We start from the raw sequence: 25,194 nt of genomic DNA, 5'->3' as shown, positions 1-25,194 counted from the left end.
GGGGAAAACGGTATTTTTCATTGCGCACATAAAAAGGGACAAGAGAGGATAACCTCCTCTAATAATAATAATAATATCCTAATAATAATAACAATAATAATAATAATAATAATAATAATAATAATAATAATAATAATAATATCCTCTCTTGAAAGGGACTATTCTTGTTGTCACGCAACACTGGCTGCAATCTTAGTCTTGACCAGCGGTTTCTCACTCCACTAGATAAAAGCAACGCTGGGACAATGCATACAATTTTTGTCAAAAGCTGCTGATGGGACATTTGCTCCTTTACCCGTAACTCAGTACATTAAAGCTAAGAACTGTTTAATTTCCTAACCTAAATGTGTTTTGTAGATCAGGTAAGTCTAAACTTAGGAAGGCCTCTTGACTCCGCCTCCAGAAAGATTAATTACCTTTATTTGACCCCAAATTCCAGGCCTTACCCAAACATTACTTTCAACCTATCAGCTATGACAATCCAAACTGTAAAATGCTTTATTTTAACCCGTTGGAGATCCACTGGCATCTTAGAGGCAACCAAGAGCGCACAAGTCGCTGTAATTCCTCTTATTTAAGACGGGGAGGGGAACAGGGGGATCTGTACTTCCCGCTTCCTGCACCTTGAACTCCCGGCTTCCACACTTTCCATTTGTGGTTCCTGCCTCTTCTCTGTTGTCAAGAAAGGTGAGTACATTTTCTTTATTTTATTGAAAAGAAGGTAAAATTTTATTTCTTCGAGCGCTTTTATTCACGTTATTTTAGATTCCATACAAAGTCTTATCTGTCTTATAGAGCGCTTAAATCTCCAACGGCCTAAATTGTAACCGGGACTGTAACACAACACCGCGCACTTCAAATAGTCACGTCCCACTCGATGTGCTTTTATAAATCACTCATACGCTTACATAAATCATTCATACGCTTATATAAATCATTCATACGCTTATATCATTTTGTAATCAGACCTGCTACTAATTGCAACAGAAGATTTTTCATCGTAAACCAGTTAGAAATAACATATACATTAACATACTAAAAGTCTCTAAAGATTCAAGCATGGGAACACCTCTAAATACGATCAACGTCTAACTCGCTTTCTGCTGCAACATGAAAACGAGGCTATAAACAGGTAGTTGCTGTTTACGGCTGTTTTATTGGTATAAACCATGCCTTTTTCTACGAGACTAAGAACATACTCTTAATACAATGTTTCCCGCACCGTAATCTTAAAATAAAGACCCATAAAAGAACAATTTTTAAAAATAATTCGAAAGTTTACATTGGCCAAGACACGTTTATCCCTTATCTTCATGCTAGAGATAGAGTCATACTTGTCTTGACTTCAGAATCTTCACTTTCGTAGTCCAGGGCGTTGGTAAAATTAGTGCACGCGTACCCTTTGCACTAGCCGCAGGATGGAGGACACTGCATACCTTTCTTACGACATGCACCTCATAGTGCAGCAGCCAGACAAACAGTTGCATCGGATTCACTGTAGAAGCGAGTCTGGCGCAGGCGGCAAGTCCGTCGCAACAGGAACCAATTGATCGCCAATGATGTTCCATCCCCAGCCCTTGATCGACATCGGGCCACTGCTGCACTTTAGGGGGGGGGGGGGGGGGAGATTCTGTGGCTATATATGAGATGTCTTCATTGCAAGCGTCTCAAAGTACAGCCGATACCTGAGAGAGTCAAGACCAACCCCTTGCCTTTCCACCGACAAGTGACACGAGTGCTTTTTCACCTGACTGGGTTAACATGGATGACTCTCTACCCTTCCAGTTGTCGAGATTTCTTCTGCAGTAACTTTGGGTCGTGGGACATTACAATAGTGTTTAGTACTAGGCGAGTGTCCTAGTGTTGTGGTCAACATTGTCAGACACGCACTGGACAAACTCGCCATTAAAAGACGCTATATTAGTTCCCTGGCTAAGCGCAGCTTTCCGAGTGAACATTTGCACTTCTTGGTATGATGAACAAAACCCATGGTGATGCAAGGTGTCAATAAGGAAGCGCGAGGCGAAGTTGTGGTGCAACTGAACTGCAAGCCCGATCTATAAAGTTGCGATAACGACAAGTGGCCGCGCAGCTTGAACAAAGGCCTGCCCAATTGACGCTACCTTAAACGAATTATTTTTTTTTGAGACGAGAACTCCCAGAAATGCAGTTAAAAATGTGTCAGGAAGAAAGTGGACATGAGATTCGGCATCGGTGTCTATCGTGGGGTAGTTGCCACTTGAGGTCGCATAAAGTTTATCAGCTTAGCTGCTGTTTTGTGATATTCATTTTTTTGTTCTTCGATATCCACGTCATCTTTCTGTACGTAAAACTCTTGTAAAATTGCAGCGGCAGTGGTATGAAAGGTTACAACGCTCGGCTTACCGTTAATATCCGTTATCACAATCTTTTCTCTAAAATGCTCAAGAAGTTTGGTTTTCATGTGCTGCCGTCGGTAAGCTTCACTATTTCTATCACTCAAATATTCTTCCATTTTCTCCACTAGATCGCTCACTGTTATCTGTTCGTCGTCATTTTCTTCAAGAAACTTCGTAATTTTTAAAAAAGGCCTCGCGTTTGTCTTCATTCTGGGACGACCAACTTTCCTTTTTTTGACAGCCAGTTGCTCATCCACTTAATAAACTTTAGGTGATTTCCTCTTCGTGCGGAAGTTTACACTGCAGGTCTAGATCTGGTGGCAAATCATGCAAATTTAGAAGCCTAGCTCTTATCGTATCAGACCACTCGTCCCCTCTATCTGAACAAATCTTCAATTGTTATAGCCCTGAACACTTCCCCCAGTTTTTTTCTCTGTTCCTCGAACTCAACTTTGGTGCCACAAAATAAACCAGTCAGTTTTGAATGAGAAACATTATTCTGCTTGGCGAGTTAGAGAGCGACGATTACTAGTTGTTTCAGACGTAAGAATTTTCTTGGCTCGCTTGATGTTACTTGGCAGGCAATACTCGTGCCGGCAGTTCTGATGAACCTGCTGCCCAAGAACCGTAGTGATGGAATTATTTTGCTCTATGCTCGCCCGATTTATTCCCGCGCTTCCCTTTTCTTTTAGTGTTACGACCTCGCCCTCGCCATCAAAGTTTTTTTTTTTATAAATAACACACTTTTCTGTGTCTCATCCATGGTTGAGAATCTTGTTTTCTGAAATTATAGGCAGATTGGAACGGGTAAAAGACGTAAAGACAACGATAGATATATAAAGAGCGCTTTTTGCCCAAAACAAATCTCAATACTATGTTAATACAGCTTTGTGGTACTCGGGAATGTCTAGGTTAATTGCATAAATAATGTGACTTAAATTGGCTTTCTTGAAAAGTTTGCATTTGGTTCTGTTCTTGCCGAATCTTTATGTCTTCAGTGATAAAGATTTTTTTTTGTTCAAAGCGAATTTATTGTTTGGATATTTTTTTTTTTTTTATTTTAAAAATGTTTTTCATTCAGAGATAAAAAATAGATAACGCAAGAAGCACGAAGCGATGAGTGAAATTAACATCGGGTTTTCGTGCACTGAGTTGAAACACAATTTGGGACTCATTACTCAGGTCACATTGAATTTTTTTGAACTGTATATTCTTAGCACATTACATCCACGTTTCTTTTAGCTTAAAAACTTATTTTTTTATATTTTAACTCTGCTAGCGGAAGACAAATTTCTACGCTAAATACCTCAAACTGGATAGGCAACAGCGCAGACGCTGTCTACAAGTTTGTGTATTTTTATAGATTTAAAAATCTTATTTTAGCAATAATCTGATCTAATCTGCATGTAATTGGATTAAGCTATCAAGAAAACACGAGAAATTTATTCTTTCTCTGCTAGCCCATGCTGCATGTGGTATTAAACTCAAGCGAACCAGCAGATAGTACAGGCAGCCTCGTTTCCATGCTGCGTTATACAGGATTTTAAAAAACCCGTTTTTAGTCACCTTCCCCTGCTCAGATTTTCAGAGACTTTTAACATGTTATAGAAGACATGTTCCTGGACCAAAAGGCGTTAAAAAACCCTCTGTTGTAACAGGTTGACCTATTTTAGACGATAATTTGGGACGCCTGTGGTTCTATGGGCGGGAATTAACATATTTCAAAAGTAGCTACCATCCCTTGTAAAGCATAGCGAAAGGTCGCACAGTCCAGCCGCGAGAATGCCAAAAGCGGGCCGACCTGTTTTCACCTTAGCTGCAATTCTCAAAGTTTGCCACATCTGCCTCCAAACTCCTCAAATTTGAAAGCCACGATAGTTATTCCATTTACATATACAGAAGAAAGTCGACTTTCACATTCTTTCTCCTGTAAAAACGGCAATATTTGAGTCGTCAACCGGCTCTGCGAACCACCCGAGGACCGAACTCCTCTGTATTTTCTCGTTAGCAATGTAAACTTTCAAATCATAGCTGCGTTCTCATTGGAAGATTCTCTTTACTACCACATTGTTGCTTGTGAATCGCTAATGAAATAATAAAGACAAACAAGGAACTTTTATTTTCCAGTCTTCACCTAGAAAATTGCATTCCACAAAGAAATTTATATTTTCCAAGTATGTATTTTTGTTTACCAATAAACCACTAAATTTATTTTACAGCACTAAAAGACAGCAACAAGGAGCATATGAAACTAAAGGCCGGTAGAAGAATTCCTGGTGCATTCTATCTTTCTCGGGAAAAGCGCAAAGATTGCACTGCTAGACATACCAGCTGCAGAGATTGGCTTCTGTTCCGATCTATTTTCTCGCCAGCCATTCACGACTTGCAAAGCATGCTGCTGGAGGCAGCCTTCTTCGTACGCGTAGATCTGGGTAAAGCCTGTTCCAGGCTCTCGGTCAGTGGCCTGGAACAGGCCTATCTGGGTACGAAAACGAATTTACAGAGTTGTGAAAGCTACAACAGTTGCAGCAGTTGTGCACAAAAAAGAAAATATACCGGAATTCGTGGTGTCTTTCTGACAAATGGCCGCTTTTTGGAAGAAAACCAAGGTAGGTAGCTGCAACTGTAAAATCTGACGTAGATCGATGCAGCAAATCGCTCAAACTTAAACTCTCGCTATGCTCACGTCCAAGGCGGAAGCTAGCCGGAAGTGACCGAAAACTTATGGGCTCAAGACTATAATATATACCAGAACTAGAGATTTAAAGCAGGAAATAAAAAACATGATAGGAGGCGGCGTGGCCTAATGGTGAGGCGCTGGACTTGTAATCCGGAGGCGCCGGGTTCAAATCCACGTCCCTGCCACTAGATGGATTTGTCAGCCTGATTTGTCTTCGGTCGTCCCAAATTCAACTCCTCCACGCTTTGTAAATAGCCAACTGGTTAGAACAAGTTTATGTTTGATTTGTAATATTTGTTTATCTTTTTAAAGTGTCCACAATTAGCACAACAGTGCTATATACATTGGCACTTAAGCTTAAGTGAAGTGATTTATTTATTTTATTTTATTTACTCTTATTACAAGCCAGTCGAGAGAACTGAAACGTGTTCAATTTAATACACCCTGCATAGCATTTAAATGTGACCACCATATTAAAGGCCTGTCACGTTTTCTGTCTTAATCTTGGAGTTTGATCAGTCAATTTCAGTTTCGTTAATTTCCACAAACTTATTGACATTTTTCACATGTAAACTAAAGACTTTGTGTCAGCATGTAGTTTATATAGAATCAATTAAGTAATATGACATGTCAATCCATTCCTATCCTTTCGTTATCCTTAAAAAGCAGTCAGAGAGAATGACAGTATGAAGTTATATTCAGAGAGAGTGATTTGTTTAAGGCATCGTGGACGGAGTTCATAAATTTTATCAAGTGGGGCCTGAGGTGGTGCTACAGACAAAATTTATTAAGGAACAATGCCCAGCCAGTCGAGTCCAAACACCATTGTATTGCATTATATGGTGATGTTTGACACATGGAAATGAAACATGTCAGTGTTAGAATCCTTGAAATGCTATTTTAGGCCATCCTGGTAGAATTTTTATACTGGTAGTTGTAATTTCAGTCTGCAGTTTAAAGGGCTACTAATAGTCTGGTGGTTTTGAGTTAATATCATGTTTGGTACAAAGCAAAGTATAGGCTCCGGGGTGAATGTTCTCCAGGGAAAATTTAGACCGTTAGAAACTTAGAAATCAGTGAGAAATACTATTTTAGGTAGCGGTCATTAAATGTGGGGGTGGGGGGGGGGGGGGGGAAGGCCGGTAAATTTTTGAAGAAGTGGGCTCAAAAATTCTGACCCTCTCCCAAACTGGAACCCAGAAATTTGCAACCCGCCCCAAATCAGAGACAAAAAAATTGTGACCCCCCCCCCCCCCCCTCTATCCTTTGAATGAGCACATAAAAGAATAAACACAGCAAGGTGAAAACCACTGAAAGTAGTTCACTAGTTCTTAGGAAAGTGTTGTGTGTTGCTCCCAAATGGGAGCTCAAAAAATCTTAGCCCTCCCCTCAAATTTGCCTCCCCTCCCGCCCAATAATTAATGACTCCTCCCTTAGGCATTCTGGTAGAATACTTGTTCCATTGTAGATGTAGTCTCTGCAGTATAAAGGGATAATAATACCTTGTTGTTACTTATTTTTCGCGGTCACTTATTTTCGCGAAAATGGAACAGGCATATTTCGCGGAACTAAATTTTCATGATTTGGCCGAAAAATACGTTATTAACATGAAAATTACAATAGAAGACGTTTGAAATAAATTTTCCGAAGTCTTTAATTTCGCGATTTTTTGAACATGGCGAAAATCACGAAAATTATGTCCCGCGAAAATAAGTATCAATAAGGTAGTTGGTGGTTTTGAGTTAATATGATGTTAGGTATAGCAAAGTAAGGGGGTCTGGGGGAATGCTTCCCTGGGAAAATTTATATTTTTAGAAACCCCTGGAGAAACACTGTTTTAGGCATTCTGATAGAGTTTTCGTACTATTGTAGATAATTTAACTGTGACCCACCCCTAATGCAGTGCATTATTTTTCCTGACCCACCCTTTTTGACATGTTGAAAAATAGTGACCCACCCCCAATTTTTCATAGCCCACACCCCCCTCCCCCATATTTTATGACCGGTCCCTCTGAGAGTTTACATACTGTAATGACGTCTATGACAGGACTGGTACAAGTTCACCTGGTTCCCTCTTGTGGCTATATATATATATTTCTTTACATAATACCAGCACAAATTGTTATACCAGAACAAGTTATACTGGTATGAGTTCACCCTGCCTCTGACCAGTGAGATTTTGTTTTGGTATGGAAACCAGCACCTGATCATGAGTATCATATATGTAAATGATGAACTGCTAGTCATTTAGTTGGGGAGCAGCACAAAATATGGGATTAGCGTGAAGAACTGCGAATGGAAAAAAAGAGAGGGGACTAAGGCGAGGGAGCGAAGGTATAAGCCTGTGATTCTCACCAAATTTTATTTCCGGTATACCAGATTCTGGAATACCCTCTGTTTGGTCAATTTTAAATTGTTACCTTTTGTCAACACTTGAGCATTATTCATGTTGATGAGAAATGGGATATTCTGCAGAGGCAAAAGATGGTGCATTACTGGTGCAAGTTTTCACATGCAAACTGTGATCCTGCTAATGAAATATTACCTCATTGGGGCTAATATATAGTATTGTTAGAACAATTTTATAATTTTTTTTGGCATTCTAAAAATGACAATATATTTAAATTAAATTCATTACTGTCACCCTGCTGGGTGACAGTACTGAACAGGGCTAAATGTTAAAAACCTATTGCGATCAACACTGTTGTTCTTTTAATTCCGCTTCTAGGCCCCGCTGGATATAAGCCCCCTCGTTTATAAGCCCCCACAAAACCCCTTACTAAGTTGTTTAATCTCACGGCTTATAAACGGAATTTTACCGTATACTAAGTTAACAGTTATTTATTAATCATGTTATCCTAACTTGTTATCATTCCACTTTTAGAAAAAAGAAAATTTATCTGATGACCAAGACGTTAAGCAGACAATAAATCGTTTCCAATGTCACCTAAAACCAATGACACAGAAATTTAGTAAGTACTTTTAACTAGTATTCAGATAGTTTTAAATGAGAATTGTTCAGGTACCACATGGCATGCAACCTGCTATTTGTAAGATGTCAATCAGAATGATAGTCATAGAGTACTCATTTGTGTTCATTATTTCATTATTGGATTCTGAACCAGAAACCAGTTTAAGCTGTAGTCTTCTAGAGGGGGAGGGGGGGGGGGGTTGAGAATTTTTTATGGGAATTTCAGTCTTGTGAATAGATGAGTGCATTTAATATTCTAAGTTGCAATGGTAATGCCACAGTATCAAGCTTGGATGACAATGGTGGCAAGTTACAGTTCAGTAGAGATGTTTGGCTCTAATCAACATGATCAAAAAAGGGACACTAGCTTTCATAGGACATTTTCCAGGTTTTTTCAAAATTTTGAAAAGAAGATTTACTCTACAAAGCTGAAACTTTCAGTAGCTAATCATCAATCCCTTGCGAAAATTTTGATATGTCAACCATGTGCCCATGATGTTTGACGTAACTACAAGCAGGTCTTGCCAAAAATCGTCGTTTTTAAAATTTTGCTTTTTTCCAGTTTTTTGAAACAGAAAAGCACAATTCGTTTATTTTTGTCATATGACGTCACAGCCTATTAAAATTATGTCATCTTGTAGAGTAAGCTACGGGCTTTCTTCTCAGTGCAAAATAATTTTGCTCACCCTTAATACAACGAAGCCTCCGGGGAGGGGTTCCGTCCACCTCCCCCCCCCCCCTTGTACAACGGTGGGAGTATGAATTTGCTTGTACGTCCGAGGGTTAATTATAATATGGCATATGCTAACCGTACCTTGAATGAATCTTCTATTATTGATACTGATCTACTGAGTTCCGTACAAAATGTCAACCATCTATTCGAATTTATTTTACAACATGGAGACGTTAGTTGGAATTACTAATAATTAGTATATAAAAATGTTTGAAACAGATCTAAAAATATAAAACGACACCTTTAATTTTCGATCACCTTCTGCGGTCTTCTTCAGAGAATGATGGATTTTTGCAAGGTTCGCAGAATTCTAATAAGTTGCATTGACGTTATTGTTCGTTGCCCCCCTGGGGAGCAACTAGCGATGCGTAAAGAGGGTCCTGAAGGGGGGGTACCAAATCCCATTTCCCAGCCCAAATTTTGCCCAAATACCATTTCCCAGCCTTTTTTTGTCTAAATCCCAGTCCCAGCAGTGAAATTCCCAGTGTGTGGAAAATCTGGTCTCAAGCGCATTATGTCAGTGTTGTTTTGATTGTCTTAAATTTAGTCCACTCCCCGAACTTTCCCTTCGGTTCCCTATATAGGGGATTAACCCAGGCGCATGAGTGCCAGTCTAGAAATAACTTGCATGCGCATGCTCAGAAATCTGTCGTCCCGCCCTCCCCCACCACCCCCCCCCCCTTAAAAGGGGGGAAACCAAACCATATTCCACAGAACCTTTGGACATGCATGCGTACAGATGATAAATTCACAAATTTAGTATTTGTAGATTTAGTACCTATTCTTTTAATTATGACTTTAGACAAAGGTTACGACAATTTTTCTTGCAGATTGCGCACTTTGGTTGCATAGTTGAATTTCTCATTTTAGCGAGCTATTTTTACCCTAGAGTGCACATTACATGTAAGAAATGCTACACTTCTCTGTTGTTTTTGATTGGTTTGTTTTGAGCATGCACATACAAGTTATCCTGAACTCTCTCCTCTCGCTCCTGGGTTTTACCCCTTTATAGGGCGCAAAAGGGATAGTGTAGGGACTGGACTATCCAAAATCATGTTTTTATTTCTGCAAGTTATTATCACAAATACTGTTGAGATCATCACTAAAGTTTCATTTGTTCACTTGTCTTATAGAGAATTAGAAATTTTTAGTAGCTAGTTATCTCTTACCTACCACTACCCTGACTGACAACAACTTACTATCACTTCTTTTGAATATTCCATTTGAATATTCCATGCTCCATAGCTGTTAAGCTGAGTAACTTAATCGCTTACACGGAAATTGATCACCACTTGATGGACACTCGTGCAGTGCAGTGGTTTTGTTTCTGAGTTTTAAGCGTTTTAACTATTCTATGCCGGACTTAAAGAATATTACAGAGCGTAAAATATGTATGTTAAGTCATTTACTGACACTCTTCCCATTCCCATTTTTGTGTTTTGCTGCAGCCGCAATGGCTGCAAGCAAAACACATTGAGAGCTGAAGTTTGTGCCGTAAGGTGTAAGTGCCGTAAGGTGTAAGTGCCGTAACAGAGGAGAAATCTGAACTACCGATGTCAATCAAATCCATGAACAAACAAAATCGAAACCAATGAACCGTAGCGCTGATCGCATTCGAAGTTACGGGCCAAAGTATTCGAACGCAAACCACGTTGGACACGTTGGAAAACAGAAAACCGATTTAAAAGTATATCGCATTGGGAAAGAAAACAAACTGTGGCGCGACCACTCCAGTTTTATGAGAAAATTATTCTGCAGTTTTCATCATTTACGAAAAGAGCGAAGACTTGGAACCTCGCCGAAGGTCATAAATATTTTCTCCAAAGGACCGGTTAGTGCACAGTTTGTAAACTTTCGCTTTGAAAATAAACTTACCCTCACCTTGTCTACACTGTCTACAGCATACTAGTACTGTATTAACTCTGAACTTCATATTTTAAAATAAAATGTATGAACGTGTAACTTGTCACGCAAAGACAGCTGGAAAGGAATATACCATGCTGGTAGGCTGCACCGCTAATTGTAGCTGTATTCGAGCTATATAAAAGACAGCTAGAAACGAATTAATACTAGTAACATCACAATGGGAAAGAAACTTATTCAGTGGTTCACACCGTCGAAAACAAAGAAATATTAAAGGAAGTTCTCATTCACCAGATTCACTGCATCAGATGCAACATTCGTCAGTTCGTGTTTAAGTGGAAGTCCCGTTTAAAGCGGTCCTCTCGCCTTCGCGCCAAAAGAAAGTTTCCGTTTATTTTTTGCCTGTGAAAAGGCTTTGGTACATACATACAAAAAAGCAATAAATTATTTTCTAGTTCTTTATTTTCGCTTTGCTACAGACCAAAATTGAATTTTGGCCGACATGGGGCCGCCAACGGTAGTCGAAGGGCTAAATTTCGACCATTTTGTGAAGCGCGCTATGTCCACAAAAATGTACTTGACGGAATATCATTTGGCACAAATTCTAAGACACCTTTATTTAGTTCACTGACGAAACGAGGAAAATTTTACGAAAATTCTAAGCATGCCAGCGCTTCTGAAATATACCATACTCTGAGGTCTTTATTCACACGTTAAAATTTAGGTAAATACAAGAGAATAAAACTCAAAAGTTTCAATATAAATTGGAGTAAAAAAGCACATCAATGTAATCTTCTTACCTCAATGAATCGTTTTATACTTTCAAACCGGTGGGTATCTCCTTGGATTGCACGCAAGAACAAATTAAAATCCGCCATATTCAGTGTGTTTACATAATTGTCGCTTCGTGCCAAAGCTCATTTGCATAACCTTGCAATCGATGAGAAAACTCCCTCCACCGTCCAAACTCGATTAAATACCTTTAGAATAAAAGGAAGTTGCTTCTTTTGATATTCCTATACCATACAAATCCAGCGCTGAGAAAAATTGCGTTGAAGATGACAAGAATACTCGCGGCGTGCGAGACTCCACAAAGTAAATATTGACGGTTAATTACACTGGTCGCACTTGTCTGTACGCACTTGTCTGTACGCACTTGGGATACGTAATGAGAACTAAAACCAGGTCAACGGGCCGATAAGAAAATGAAAACCGGAACTGAAAAAGGTTTGAGAGAATCATTATATTTCCCCTCTGTAATGGCCCTAGATCACATACCGTAAAATTCCGGTTATAAGCCCTGGGCTTATACAACTTTGTAAGGGTTTATAAGTGGAGGGGCTTATATCCGGGAGGGCTTATATATAATTAGAAGCGGAATAAAAAAAACGTTCCGAAACGGGCCACGGGAGTGTTGATCGAAATACGTTTTTAAGTTAAAAAACGCATAATAAAGCAACATTTAGCCCTGTTCAGTACTGTCATCCGGCAGAGGGGGGCTTATATCCGGGGGGCTTATAATCGGATGTATTTTTTTGTTTCCTGGTAGATGGGCCTATAACCGGGGGGGGGGGGGGCTTATAAGCGGAATTTTACGGTATGTACATGTCGTCAGTCCTGATTACAATTCGCATTTTTTAATTCCCTTTCGGTTTCTAAATTTCCCGCTGTCAAACAACTACGCTAATTAGATTTAGAAAGCACGAATTGTTCTTGCAAGCTTGCGGCTTGTTATCGGTAAAAAAAAAAATGCCTGTATGCTTTATGAACATCAAGGATGGAGGTGGGTGTGGGGATTAAACAAAGACCCAGGTGCAAGGATTTTTTTCGAGACTTGCAGCCAAACGAAGGAAAGGTACAGCTAATCAAGTAGAGGGCGAAGTCGATGACGAAGATGACAGTCTCATCGAAGACGAAATTGTTTACCTTGATGACAAAGCCAGAGTTAAGCAGTAGAAGATATTGTCAGCGAAATGGGACTGGTCTTATGACGGTCATGATATTTGCGAGCATGCCAGACATGACACATTATCGAAATTCAATGTCACGACGCTAAAAGCCATGTGCGCTCACTTTGAACTTCCACACAAATCCAGAGATCTTAAGTCCTCCTTAGTGGACAAAGTAAAGGACATAGAATTTTTCATAATGCCCGTGCTCATTTGAAAAAAAACTAGCAAACAAAGAGAGTAAAGACCTATAAAAAGGGACTGAACGAAGTTGTAAAGCAAGAAATTTCAAGAATGTGCACAAGATTATATTTTTTTTACAGATGCCCGTGACAGTAAGATAAAACACAACTAAGGGTAGAATTTTTTCATTTCAATATTGAAAAAAGTTTAGCACACTCCGCCTTTTATCGGAACCTTTTCTTGGATTTTTTTTCTGTTCTGTCTTTTTGCGATTTGCTCCTAAATGCCCGACCACAGAAGTAAATTAGCAAAGGCACGTTACACTTGAGTGATACAAGGTGGAATAAGAAATATGGAAAAAAGAAATATTTAGCGATAAAAACACGAGTCACTTATTTAAAAAAATAAAAGATCATTTACTACTTCTGAGTTTTCTCTTGCTGTGAAAAAAGCTCTTCAACCCCTCAAGTTTTCTCCTGCTGTAAAATACCGACAACCCAACCCCCTCCCCATCACCCCCAAAGTTTGACCCTTGTTTGACCTCTGATCAGCCAGTCACGTCACGATTCACTTAGTTATGTGACATCGTGTCGCAAGGGGAAAATGAAGTTGATGGATCCCGAAGCACAAGCCTTCCATTGTGGCTTCGAATGACCGATTACGAAAGCAAACGTATCAAGAATGAATTGAAGCTCATGCCCTTCATCACTTCATAACATAAAACAATTCTATTCAAACTTGTGGATTGTATCTGGCGACTACGCTTCCTCAGTAAGCAACCTGTAAGTGATGTTTTTGGACGTAAAGTTATAATTTGTCTTTGCATGATCGATTTCCGTTGTCAGAATTTAATTTGTCGTTTAAACACGTTTTATATTTATTAATTGGCTGAATTTCGACTCTTCTTCTTCCCCTAGAGATACTACGGGAGCGAATTGAACTTAAATTATGGGACAAGTGCGACCAGTGTAATTAACCGTCAATATTTACTTTGTGGAGTCTCGCACGCCGCGAGTATTCTTGTCATCTTCAACGCAATTTTTCTCAGCGCTGGATTTGTATGGTATAGGAATATCAAAAGAAGCAACTTCCTTTTATTCTAAAGGTATTTAATCGAGTTTGGACGGTGGAGGGAGTTTTCTCATCGATTGCAAGGTTATGCAAATGAGCTTTGGCACGAAGCGACAATTATGTAAACACACTGAATATGGCAGATTTTAATTTGTTCTCGCGAGCAATCCAAGGAGATACCCACCGGTTTGAAAGTATAAAACGATTCATTGAGGTAAGAAGATTACATTGATGTGCTTTTTTACTCCAATTTATATTGAAACTTTTGAGTTTTATTCTCTTGTATTTACCTAAATTTTAACGTGTGAATAAAGACCTCAGAGTATGGTATATTTCAGAAGCGCTGGCATGCTTAGAATTTTCGTAAAATTTTCCTCGTTTCATCAGTGAACTAAATAAAGGTGTCTTAGAATTTGTGCCAAATGATATTCCGTCAAGTACATTTTTGTGGACATAGCGCGCTTCACAAAATGGTCGAAATTTAGCCCTTCGACTACCGTTGGCGGCCCCATGTCGGCCAAAATTCAATTTTGGTCTGTAGCAAAGCGAAAATAAAGAACTAGAAAATAATTTATTGCTTTTTTGTATGTATGTACCAAAGCCTTTTCACAGGCAAAAAATAAACGGAAACTTTCTTTTGGCGCGAAGACGAGAGGACCGCTTTAAACGGGACTTCCACTTAAATGCGTGGCGACCAGTTTGTTTACTAGTTATTAAAAAATAATACGGTCTTCATTTAATAAACAGTTCATCCTTAAATTTCAGCTTTTCTACGACTGACAGGTAGGTACTATAGTATAAGCCCCGCTAAAATAGCTGGAAAGGGAAAGTTTTTTGAAAAATGAATTTTTGACTGCCAGACGCGCTGGCGCCACATGTTTATTTTGTGAAGATTAATTAAACGCCGTGAAAAATAGAATTTGATGTCCAGCGAGCCACTGCATCTTCGGCTACGCAGTCCTCAGTGAATCCTCCAACTTCACAAATTTCTAAAACTTTAAGAAAACGAACTTTCGCAGAATCAAAAATTGGTCCTTATCGATCTTCCGATCTTGTTGTGAAGACACTGAAATTCGACGAGTGTTCATGCGTGAAGGGATGACTGACGAATGATAATAATTATTTGTAAACTTTCGCTTTCAAAATGAACTTTGCGTTACGTTCAACGCCGTCTTTCTGTTGTTGTACGCCGGTGCGCGTGCGATTATTTATAATTTCTGAATTTTGATCAGTAAAATTATCAGGATTGAATTAACACAAAGTGACTACAATATAGTGCAATTATTAACCTGCACACAAGTGACAGACAATAAAAGACGTTGGATTTCAATCTCGACTCACTTGTCTTTCATCAACATGTTCCCTAAGACTTTGCTCTAGCAGCAAAACACATGGACCCATTGGGGCCCTATTTTTTGTTTCTGAATCCCAGTCCCAGTGACCCAAATCCCATTTTCCCAGTGAAACAATAGGCAAATCCCAGTCAAAATGGGCAAATCCCAGTTCCCATTTTACCCCTTCAGGACCCTCCGTAAACCCTTGGGAAGGGCGCCATTTCTCTCAACTAGGTCACGAAGCATAGAATTCGAGGAGACTAAGTTCTCCTACTTTGCATTTAGCACAGATAAGAGCGGCCATGCTTTTCCTGAATGACTGAAAAGCGCGGGAAAAACGTAAGCGAAAAAACAAGAATCCAGTGCTCAATTTCTACTCAGCCTGTCATGGATAGCAATCTATTCAATATCCAAATGTACTGGAAGTTTCCAAGGTGGATATCCGTCCCGTGTAGAGGGAACAAAACAAGTTGTAAACGGAGCAGCAAAAAACTACGCCTAATCCTTGACACGATGTCAACACAACTGGCTTGACGCATGCGCTGCACTCTCTCTCGTACCACTACGTAACGACCTTGGTTGATGGCGAAATAGAATTATTCAAACTTATATATAAGGAAATTGAATGCAGATTGTATTATTATTGGCATGCAATTCATGACGGGTGTATTTTTACTTTATAGCATGTGATGATGGAAGAGTAAGAGAGTTATTTGCCTTGGATGGAACAATTCCAGTCAAAATCAGAGGTTAAGTATAACTTTATTTAGGAAGTCTTTTTTTATGACAAACCTACATGTATGGCACCAATTTGGCTCGTTCCTTGTGCTATTCTTGACCTGTCACAGTATTGGTAGGGAAATGACAATTACTATGATCTTGATCACAGTTGTAATAAATACATAAGTCCGGATTATTCCGGGATTTGGAAGAATGGCCATTCAACCACTTATGACGTCACCAGTTTACACGTCAGCAGATTTTTGTGATGTGCAACTTATAGAGTTTGGATAGATCTTTCCACAGGACTGTCCATCTTGAATATTAACTGCATTCCGACAGAGCTAATCGAAAAAAAACGTTATCAGTTTTTGGTGTAAAATTGGTGCTAAAACAGGCCAATATACCCGTACTTGATCATGGTCTCCTTTCCAGGATTTTTCATTGATTAAGATCAAAACTTTTCAGACCAGTAGAAGGCGTGCAGAGAGTAAAAGATAGAGAGAATAAGAAAGCAGGGAAAAACGAAAAGGAAAGGAGCAAGGAAAAAAAATCGGAACGGTTCAGCAAAAAAAAGAAGTCCAAATTTTGGCTTATGCGCATGCGCCACAGTAAAATGTTGTACATTTTTACATAGAACTTTCATCAAAAACTTGATGCAGTATCAGAAAATGCATTTCTAGCAAAGTTTAGCGAAATTTAGGACCGTAGAGCCAAGAAAATCGATTAACGGTTAAAAAAACGTGTTTTTTGGAGTTATTTCAGCATATTAAGGGTTAAGAAATTAAAGGTTTTATTCCCTAGTAGTATTAATTGGAATGCATACTCAAAATTTTTATTATTAATATTTGTCTTTTATTTGGGCCTTATACGCGTATTGCATTTTTTTAGTTTTTGGGATTGCTTTAAAAGATTTTTCCTACGTCACATTAGTTCAGTTAATTAGCAAAATCATCATCTGGCACGAAAAGTGATGAAGTCACAAGTGACAAGGTCGATTGAGTCAATGAGTTAAAGAGGCATTAATTTCTTTCCTTAAAATGATCTTTTTGTTTATTGCTAAAGCGGAAAAAAATGAGAAACAATGTAAATAGTACACTGACCTCTACCATGTCATTAAAACGTAACTAAAAGCGATTTAAAAATTAGGTCTTTCTGTTTTTTTTTTTTTTGTATTAAGACCTGATGATTTGGCTAAATGTATCTGCAGAGCTCTCAAAGGATTCAAGACTGCTCACACCTCACCTTCACCTTATGTATTAGAATGGCGCAGTTATTGCTTGCACGCCATGTGGAAGGATATGTGCATGCTTTGCTTTTCTTTCCAAGCAAGGACAGCAAGTTGTACACTCCCTGGTCTATTGCTCCTTACAACAGCTGAGCCGTCAATTGTATATGTTGTCTGGACAGCTTATAGCGCCAACTTCCAGCCCTTTCCATCCCCGGTTGTCAATCCATCACGAAGAAGACAAACAGTCACAGTTTTTGCCAGCCATTAATTTTCATTCCATCAGGACAAATCGTCTTGATGGTTTTGAGCCAAGTCTAACTGTAAATGCGTGCACTCAAGAAAAAACATACAGATATGAACCTATCGCTAGATCGTTAGATCTAGAACACAATTCACACTACCTCTTTTATTTTCAATTTTGAATGTTATTTTAGTGTCCTCAATTAGCTTAATAACTAAATACTCAACCTCTCAAATAAAGTTCATTAATTCGTTTATGTGTAAATTTAGACAGATACACACATAACGGTATGTTCTGGGTGTATATGTTCCAGGCTATTCTATGTAGGAATTCTACAGGGTAGTTCTGGAGCAAATTTCCTTGTGGTAAATTAATTTTCCATCATTTAAACTTTTTCCTTGAACCGACAGGACTGACCCACTAAGAAATAAAATCCTAATAGGTGAAATCTTGACAGCTCACTTTTTTTTCAATGATCATCACATAGTACTATACAAAACCAGGGAAACCTATAATGAGAATTTATGTAATAATCAAGGGTTGATTGCAGGTGTGACATACAACATTCCAGTGTCTGTACGGTTGCAAGAGGATCATCCCAATGTTCCACCTATGGTGTATGTCACGCCAACAAGCTCAATGGCAATCAGGGAGTCACAATACGTGAACACGAATGGCCGCGTGAATCATCCTTACCTTCAAGAATGGAATGAGGTATGAAAGAAATAATTGAGAAGTACTCTGACTGATATGTTTATGAATGCTATACAAATCTTTTGATAATGGGCGCCCGTTTTGTTTTGGTTGTAATTTGCAGGGAAACAACTGCTTACAACAGTTTAAGTTCGTCTTTATAATTACACATCTGGGGCGAGGCTGGTTGATAATTCGTTGGAGGTTCTTCATGGTGTGATTCACGTCTCGCGTCTACTTGACAACCACTTCTACTCGGACAAGAGCACTATACCAATGACTCCCCCCCCCCCCCCCCCCCCCCAATATGCCAAGAGGCCTGGGCCAGGCAACTTTTGCTGTTTACTTGCCAGGAGCTACATGTATCATGTATTAAATCTTTCACCTGTTTCGAATTTTACCAATGTTTTTGCTCCTTGTTTGTATCGTTTTAAGCCGTGATAGTACAAGCCACCTTGAGGTTCAGCCTGATATACATGATAAGACTAGGAATTGTGTTTTCCGGTCTTTTATTAACACATGTTCCGTCGTTATTGTGTGGTGTTTGCGTTTTCAATCTATTTCACTCAACATACAATGCCAAAAATATTTTTGCAATTTTAAACTTTCAGATTACAAAAAGATCAGGATAAAATGCGCGAGTAATACCACTTAGTTTGTTACTGTGCGACTACTCAAACCGGGCCACTTGAAAGAAAGTTGACCAATCAAACGTATTGAGAACAAGCGATGGTGACTTTTTGCGCAAACAAACCAATCAGGTTGAAGAATAAAAACAATAGTCCAACAACAAAATTTGAAAACCCAACGAAGTTGCGAAAGATGCGGGCTTCTCGGGAAACGTTTCTTTTTTTGTTGCAGTGGAGCTGGAGCTTTCTTCCAAGTGGTCCGGTCCGGTCGAGAAGCCGTGCTGTAATTGACTGTTACTGAGTGTTGATTGAAATTAAGCAATGAGAAATTTGACAGTTATTGTACAAAAGTGGTTCTAAAAAAATGGGTTTTGATGGATTGAACGCGTCTTTACTTCTTTTTCTTTAAATTTCAGAAAAACTCTACAATTGAAGCTTTTCTTCAAATTATGTGTGAAGTTTTTGCAGAGCGCCCACCAGTCTTTAAAAAATCAGCATTAAATCCAGACAGCCAAAAACAAGGGAAACAACAACCATCACCAGCCAGCAATCGAGCACTTTTATACGAAGTGCGTCAAGGTGGGTGTACAAAAGTACCAACGAAAAGTCTAAGTTGGATTAAGTGTGTGTACAAATTTATACTGTATACAAGGCAAGGGGACAAGTTTCTTAAAGTGGGCAAAGAATACAATCCCTGGGTTAAAATACTCAGATTAAAAATGAGTGAGAAGTGGTCATGATACAATATAAAGAGAGAACACCAGGGAGCAGGGATGGCGCAGTGGTGAGAGCGCTCGCCTCCCACCACTGTTGCCCGGGTTCGATTCCGACACGGTGCTATACGTGGGTCGAGTTTGTTGTTGGTTCTCGTCCTTGCTTCGAAGGTTCTTCTCCGGGTTCTCCGGTTTTCCACCCTCCACAAAAACCAACATTTCCAAATTCCAATTCGATCTGGATTGAGGACCCGCATGAAAACCAGTAAGGGCTGATGTGCCTTCCTCTCTAAATATAGTAATTTTTAATTACTTAGATTAGACACATATTATGGGTCTGATCGAGCACCAACGTGAAGGAAGTACAACAGTAAACGAAAAGCACGTGGTCAGTCCCTGATAAGTCTTAGTTTAGGGTAGCTAATACTGACTAACAACTTATGATTCCTGCTGAAAGTTAGCTGGAGAATACCACACTAACTGCCATCCAGTAAGAATTGAAGCTTCTACCTCTCGTTGCCCCAATATTGCAAATAATGTAACAATTATAGTAATCTGGTAGAGAAAGCTTTAATGGTGCGAATGCATAAAAAAGCATACTAGCTTTTGAAAAAAACACTAGCTTGTGAGATTAAAATGTATTTTAGTTCACCGGGGAAACTTCACAAAACAATTGAGGGACCTCTATGGGTTAAGTGTTTTTAGAGAATGATACCACTGCTTGTAGCACTACAGAAAACGGTGAACAATTAAAAACCGGTAAGTTTATTGGGGAACTGATTGTTTATGGGTGTACCTTCTCAACAACAGAAACTGATCCTCCTATGTATTTCTACATATTTTGTTAGGATCGGGAGGATGTGAAGGATATTGTGATCAAGATGTTGAGCACACAATAAAACATTTTCAATGTCATCTGCTAAAGAAGACACTGAAAATAAGTAAGTACTTTTCACTAGTTATTTATTAGTGAAACACGAATTGTTAAGGTACCAGTGGCCAATCTTCCACCTCTCAAGATGTCAACCACACAGTACGTGTCAATCTGATTGGAAGTACATTCTGCTATTAAGGGGGTAACCCTGCGATGGACTAGCATCCCATCCAGGGGGGAAGTAGCAATACTCCTAGTCGCTTAATGCTACGGAAACCGGGATAAGCTCAGGCTGTATGGGCCACTTGGCTCGGACACAGACTTTACCTTTAATAGCTAGTAACAGTGGTTATTTTGAGATGACTGCAAAATCAGTGAAAACTTTGAAATCAGTGAAAGGCAGACAATGTCGAAATTACGCCTCTTGATATTCAAATGAAATGAAGAGGTGACAGAATCCATAATGGAATTTATATAAGTATTCCAGGGAGCATAGTTGACGACAAGTTTCCAACGACGCTACATAATTGTTTGTAGATCTTTGGACAAATGCTTCCTGCGGATATGCCCATTCTGGACGAAATGCGTTCATGACGGGATCCTTGTTAAGGTTTGGATCTAAATGACAAAACCATAGCTTCATTGCAGCCAAATTTGTCTCCTGGGCATTATAATTTAAAGTAACAGGCAAACGAGACTAACTTTGAAAACTGTTCAGCCCAACAACATTTCAAAAGCTCATATCGCAATCCGTTTCAATCTTCGTCACTTCTCGCCATCCGTACCTTCTTTTGTATTTGCTGTGTTATTGAAATGTTTCTTCACTGTTTTAAGAAGCTATTTTTATATTTTGCGAAATTTGATGCTCTTTTACCATGCATAAAATTGGCTAAAATCCGTGGCACAGTCGCTTTAAGATAAAACAAATTCCATTTACAAAAACATCTAGTTTCGTCGGGCACTTGTCACCAACTATGTTCCCTGTAATGCATGTAAATCGTGGATTCTAGAAGATTAAAGAGGCATTCCACATTGTTCGGGAGCAACCATTCCTCGGTATGCAGATTCACCTTTTAAATTCTACTCCTATTGTTTAATTGTCATAACTATTTTAATACTACCCTATCTTGTGTACATTTTCTGTAACACTCTGTACTATATGTAACTCTGTATCGCAAGTGTGTTTTTAGCCCTAAAGATGGTTAACTAAAACATGTTTGTCTCTGTACGGAGTGCCATGCTGTCATTTAAAATTATCAGAAGCCTTGTTATTCTTCGGAATTATGTACATTGTAATTTGCATTCGGTAATGGTCTTCATATCACTTATTCATGTATTTTTACTTTACAGCATGTGACGATGGAAGAGAAAGGAAATTATTTGCCTTGGAGGGAACAATTCCAGTCAAAATCAGAGGTTGAGAAATATGGTTATTGGCCACATGTTAGGTTTAGATGGCGGGATATTGGCCAAGTCCTTTTTCAAGGTCCATATAAACACGTGATAAAAAAAGAACGAGGCCAATATCCAGCCATCTTGACCGAACAAGACAGTGGATGATTTTTTAGAGTACTGAAAAGGAAGCCAGTTACATTCAAAATCGTTGGCGTGTGCTACTTTTTCCTGACTTGGCCAACTGTAAAATGAGTGACTGTCGAATTCTTGAGCGCGACTACAAAACAGGAAATTTCACTTCTCTCTAGCCAACAAAAGAGTTTTAAAATGCCTTAAATTTGCAAATCAATTTTGAATTTGAAGCCCCATTCCATCTGGCCGCCGCTTTTGATTCTTGGACGTCTTTCTTTGGCGCTTCTATGGTGCAAACCTGCCCTGACGCAAGCTGAAAATTGAAGGTACAGTTGTTGAAAGTGCTTATATTAGAACTTTACAAAAAAACGCTTAAGCAATCCTTCTTCATTGATGTTGATGTGCGACCCACTCTTGTTTAAGGTCAGCGTTAGAGACTTCAGTGAAAAAAATGTTATAGTGCCTGGTTCGTACTTCGTGCTGTCTGCTTTCATTTCATTTTTGAGAAACTTACACAACAATGTGGAAATCATAATTTTACAGCATTTAATATATTCTTGCCATTAACTGGCACGAAACCCCAATATAATAAGGCCCAAAGTTTTGGCAGATGCATTTTTCAATGATCATCACAGTACTATGCAAAACCAGGGAAACCTATAAGGAGAATTTATGTAATATTTATGGGTTAGAGACTGTTGTGAGTGTTTTGTTGACAAATACACGCACTTGCTGGCCGCACAATGAACGAGAAATTTTCAATACTGCACGAGGCGTAGCCGAGTGCAGTATTGAAAATTTCGAGTTCATTGTGCGGCCAGCAAGTGCGTGTATTTGTCAACAAAACACGAACGGACAGACTCTAACCCTTTTAATATACAATCTGAGTACACTGCAAGCGATCATCGACTTAACGAACTTCAAGCAATGCAATAAGCTTAATGTTTAAAAATAAGAAGTGTAGTAGTACATAATTATACGGGATTACATCAATTATATAAAAATCACAAATAAGCCGGACACAGAAATAAAGCTTAAAATGGTTCATAAAATCGTTCATCAGCTGTGGTCGTTCATAAATACAGTCAGCGAGAAGCTTGTTCAAAGCAAGTCGATGGCTTTCACAATCAAGCAACTACAAGCAAGTCAATCGCACACAAAAATGTATTTATTGAGCTGCAGTTTACCTTTGAACATGAAAGCGCTTCAAGTTGTTATCCTCTTCGATTTTGTTTGGTATTGGATCGTTGATAATTTGAGGAATATATTTTTCTTCATCTTCTGTAAGCCTTGAAGCTAAAGACATTTTCAATAATGCACGATTTTTGTGCATTATTGTCAATACTACACTGTCGGAGTTTGCTGACGACAGGTAAAGCAAAATCACGTGATCTATTTTAACCAATTGCGCGCGTGGATTTTGGACAGTGAACGAAGATTGTATATTAATATAATATAGATAGGAGTCTACGCGCGCTCTGATTGGCTAAAAACCTATGTTTTATCAGAGTATAAAACATAGAAAAATCATGTTTTATTGTTTTTCGTCAGCTTTCCTCGAGTGCTTCGCGCGTCGTTGACTGTTCGTTGGCTATAACCACTCGTATCCAACAAGGGCGAATGGTATAATTGTTTTATTAAATTCCTTTTTAAGTATAAATCCACTGGACATTTCATTTTGATGTAAACGAAGTGAGGCGGGAAAAATTGTGGCGCGGTGTCCACTGCTTGAGTTGAATGAAACTCGCAAGGAAAGCGAGCGAGAGAGTTTTCTTTCGAAGATTTTCTTCGACAATCTCCTCTTAAATCGTCTATTCATGCTGGAACTTGATTGTGACAACAATTAAGGTTTACGGAAATATCCGAAGCAATAGCTTTTCTGGAAATTATACGCCTTGTTCAAGTCGAACGAAGCAAGGGACGGATGTCATCGAGACTACTATATTATGCTGAGACGAAATTGCACTCGGTGCAGTCGGTGAAGTTTATCGAAGTTCAAAAAGACAAGATCAAGATTAAAAGGTAACAAACTTACCTGAAATGCTTAGCCTTATTTTACGTCGAATACTGAATGAAATTGTGTCAGTTTTCTGGTCTTCCCGTAAACTATTTTCTGCTTTTCATCTTTGTTTACTCGCTCTTGTTGTACATATTTTTAATTAAACTTTTCACTCGCGGTGTCTAAAATCTATATCATAAAGCAAAGAAAGAAGCCTAAGCCATGTTTTATACTGTCATAAAACACTCCGGGCATTTGAGAACACTCGAGAAATGTAGAAAACATGAGCCGCAGGCGAATGTTTTCTACATTTCCCTCGTGTTCTCAAATGCCCGTCGTGTTTTATGACAGTATAAAACATGGCTTAGGCTTCTTTATTTGTTAAATAAAGGGTTGATTGCAGGTGTGACATACAACATTCCAGTGTCTGTACGGTTGCAAGAGGATCATCCTAATGTTCCACCTATGGTGTATGTCACGCCAACAAGCTCAATGGCAATCAGGGAGTCACAATACGTGAACACGAATGGCCGCGTGTTTCATCCTTACCTTCACGAATGGAATAAGGTATGCGAGTTGTGAAATGTAATGTGTAATGTGAAATATATTTCTTTTTCTCGTTATTCAAGCGTTTGTCTAGGAGCGAGCACTGATTATTCAAGCAAAGCAGAAACTTGTTTCTTGAAGATCATTACGTTATTCACGCAATGTTTCGACCTTGCAACCAAATCATTCATTTGGAAAAGTTCCCTCAGAACGCGTGCTAAAACATATTATATGCATCTTTTGAAATTGTATTTCGCCAGAAGCCAGGGTCGTCGATCTAACTCTAATTTTTCGAATACCTTTCTCTTTTTATTTTGAAATGAATTTCTCTTTTTTTCTTTCATTCATGCGAGCTCACTTAATAATTATTTACAGAAATCTGAAGAAAAATAAGTATTTGCAACTTGAAACACGCAACTTGATATAACTGGCATGAAAAGATTACGGCATTTGTAGGAAAATTACCACCGTAGCTGTGGATCACGCAAACTTAAAATTCTGCACTTGGTTCATGTCGTGAGAAAATAGTGAGACACCTGATGACATTATTATGCCACGTAATACACTAAGTCTATGTAGTAAACACTAAATAGCACTTAGGTTAGCCTAATTAGCACTCCGGCTAGCCGAAATAGCGCTCCATTTAGGTTAAATAGTTCTTCGGTAAGCCTACGATAGCCAAGGTTGCTTGCGGTTAGCCTTCATATTAGGGTACGTTTGGATATCTAGGCAAAATAACCAGGACTCTCCCAGCTTGTCGTCGGTGGCCTGGTGGATATGACTCCGGCTCGGTAATCCGTCGACTCGGGTTTATCTCCTTTGATGTCACCTTTTTTAACAAATGGTTAAATGTGAATCA

The 25,194-nt window shown here is 38.9% G+C and overlaps 1 protein-coding gene across 2 annotated transcripts in view; it reads left to right on the top strand.

Moving 5' to 3' along the window:
• The first annotated feature begins 4,859 nt into the window (after positions 1–4,859).
• Positions 4,860–25,194, top strand: part of LOC144642520 (protein mono-ADP-ribosyltransferase TIPARP-like) — a 42,002-nt gene continuing 21,667 nt past the window's right edge. For both annotated transcript variants that reach the window (XM_078501501.1, XM_078501493.1), the window contains exons 1-8: positions 4,860–4,987; positions 7,943–8,030; positions 15,846–15,911; positions 17,905–18,068; positions 19,093–19,255; positions 20,238–20,330; positions 21,614–21,679; positions 24,193–24,356. In XM_078501501.1, coding sequence (XP_078357627.1) covers positions 4,961–4,987; positions 7,943–8,030; positions 15,846–15,911; positions 17,905–18,068; positions 19,093–19,255; positions 20,238–20,330; positions 21,614–21,679; positions 24,193–24,356 — 831 coding nt within the window. In that variant the 5' untranslated portion in view covers positions 4,860–4,960. The remainder of the gene's footprint in view (positions 4,988–7,942; positions 8,031–15,845; positions 15,912–17,904; positions 18,069–19,092; positions 19,256–20,237; positions 20,331–21,613; positions 21,680–24,192; positions 24,357–25,194) is intronic.

Source organism: Oculina patagonica, chromosome 1 (genome assembly GCF_052425735.1).
Source record: "Oculina patagonica isolate OP01 chromosome 1, crgOcupat, whole genome shotgun sequence".
Taxonomy (NCBI): Eukaryota; Metazoa; Cnidaria; class Anthozoa; order Scleractinia; family Oculinidae; genus Oculina; species Oculina patagonica.
The sequence above is the reverse complement of the archived record's forward strand: the minus strand, read 5'-3'. Positions and strand labels throughout refer to the sequence as shown.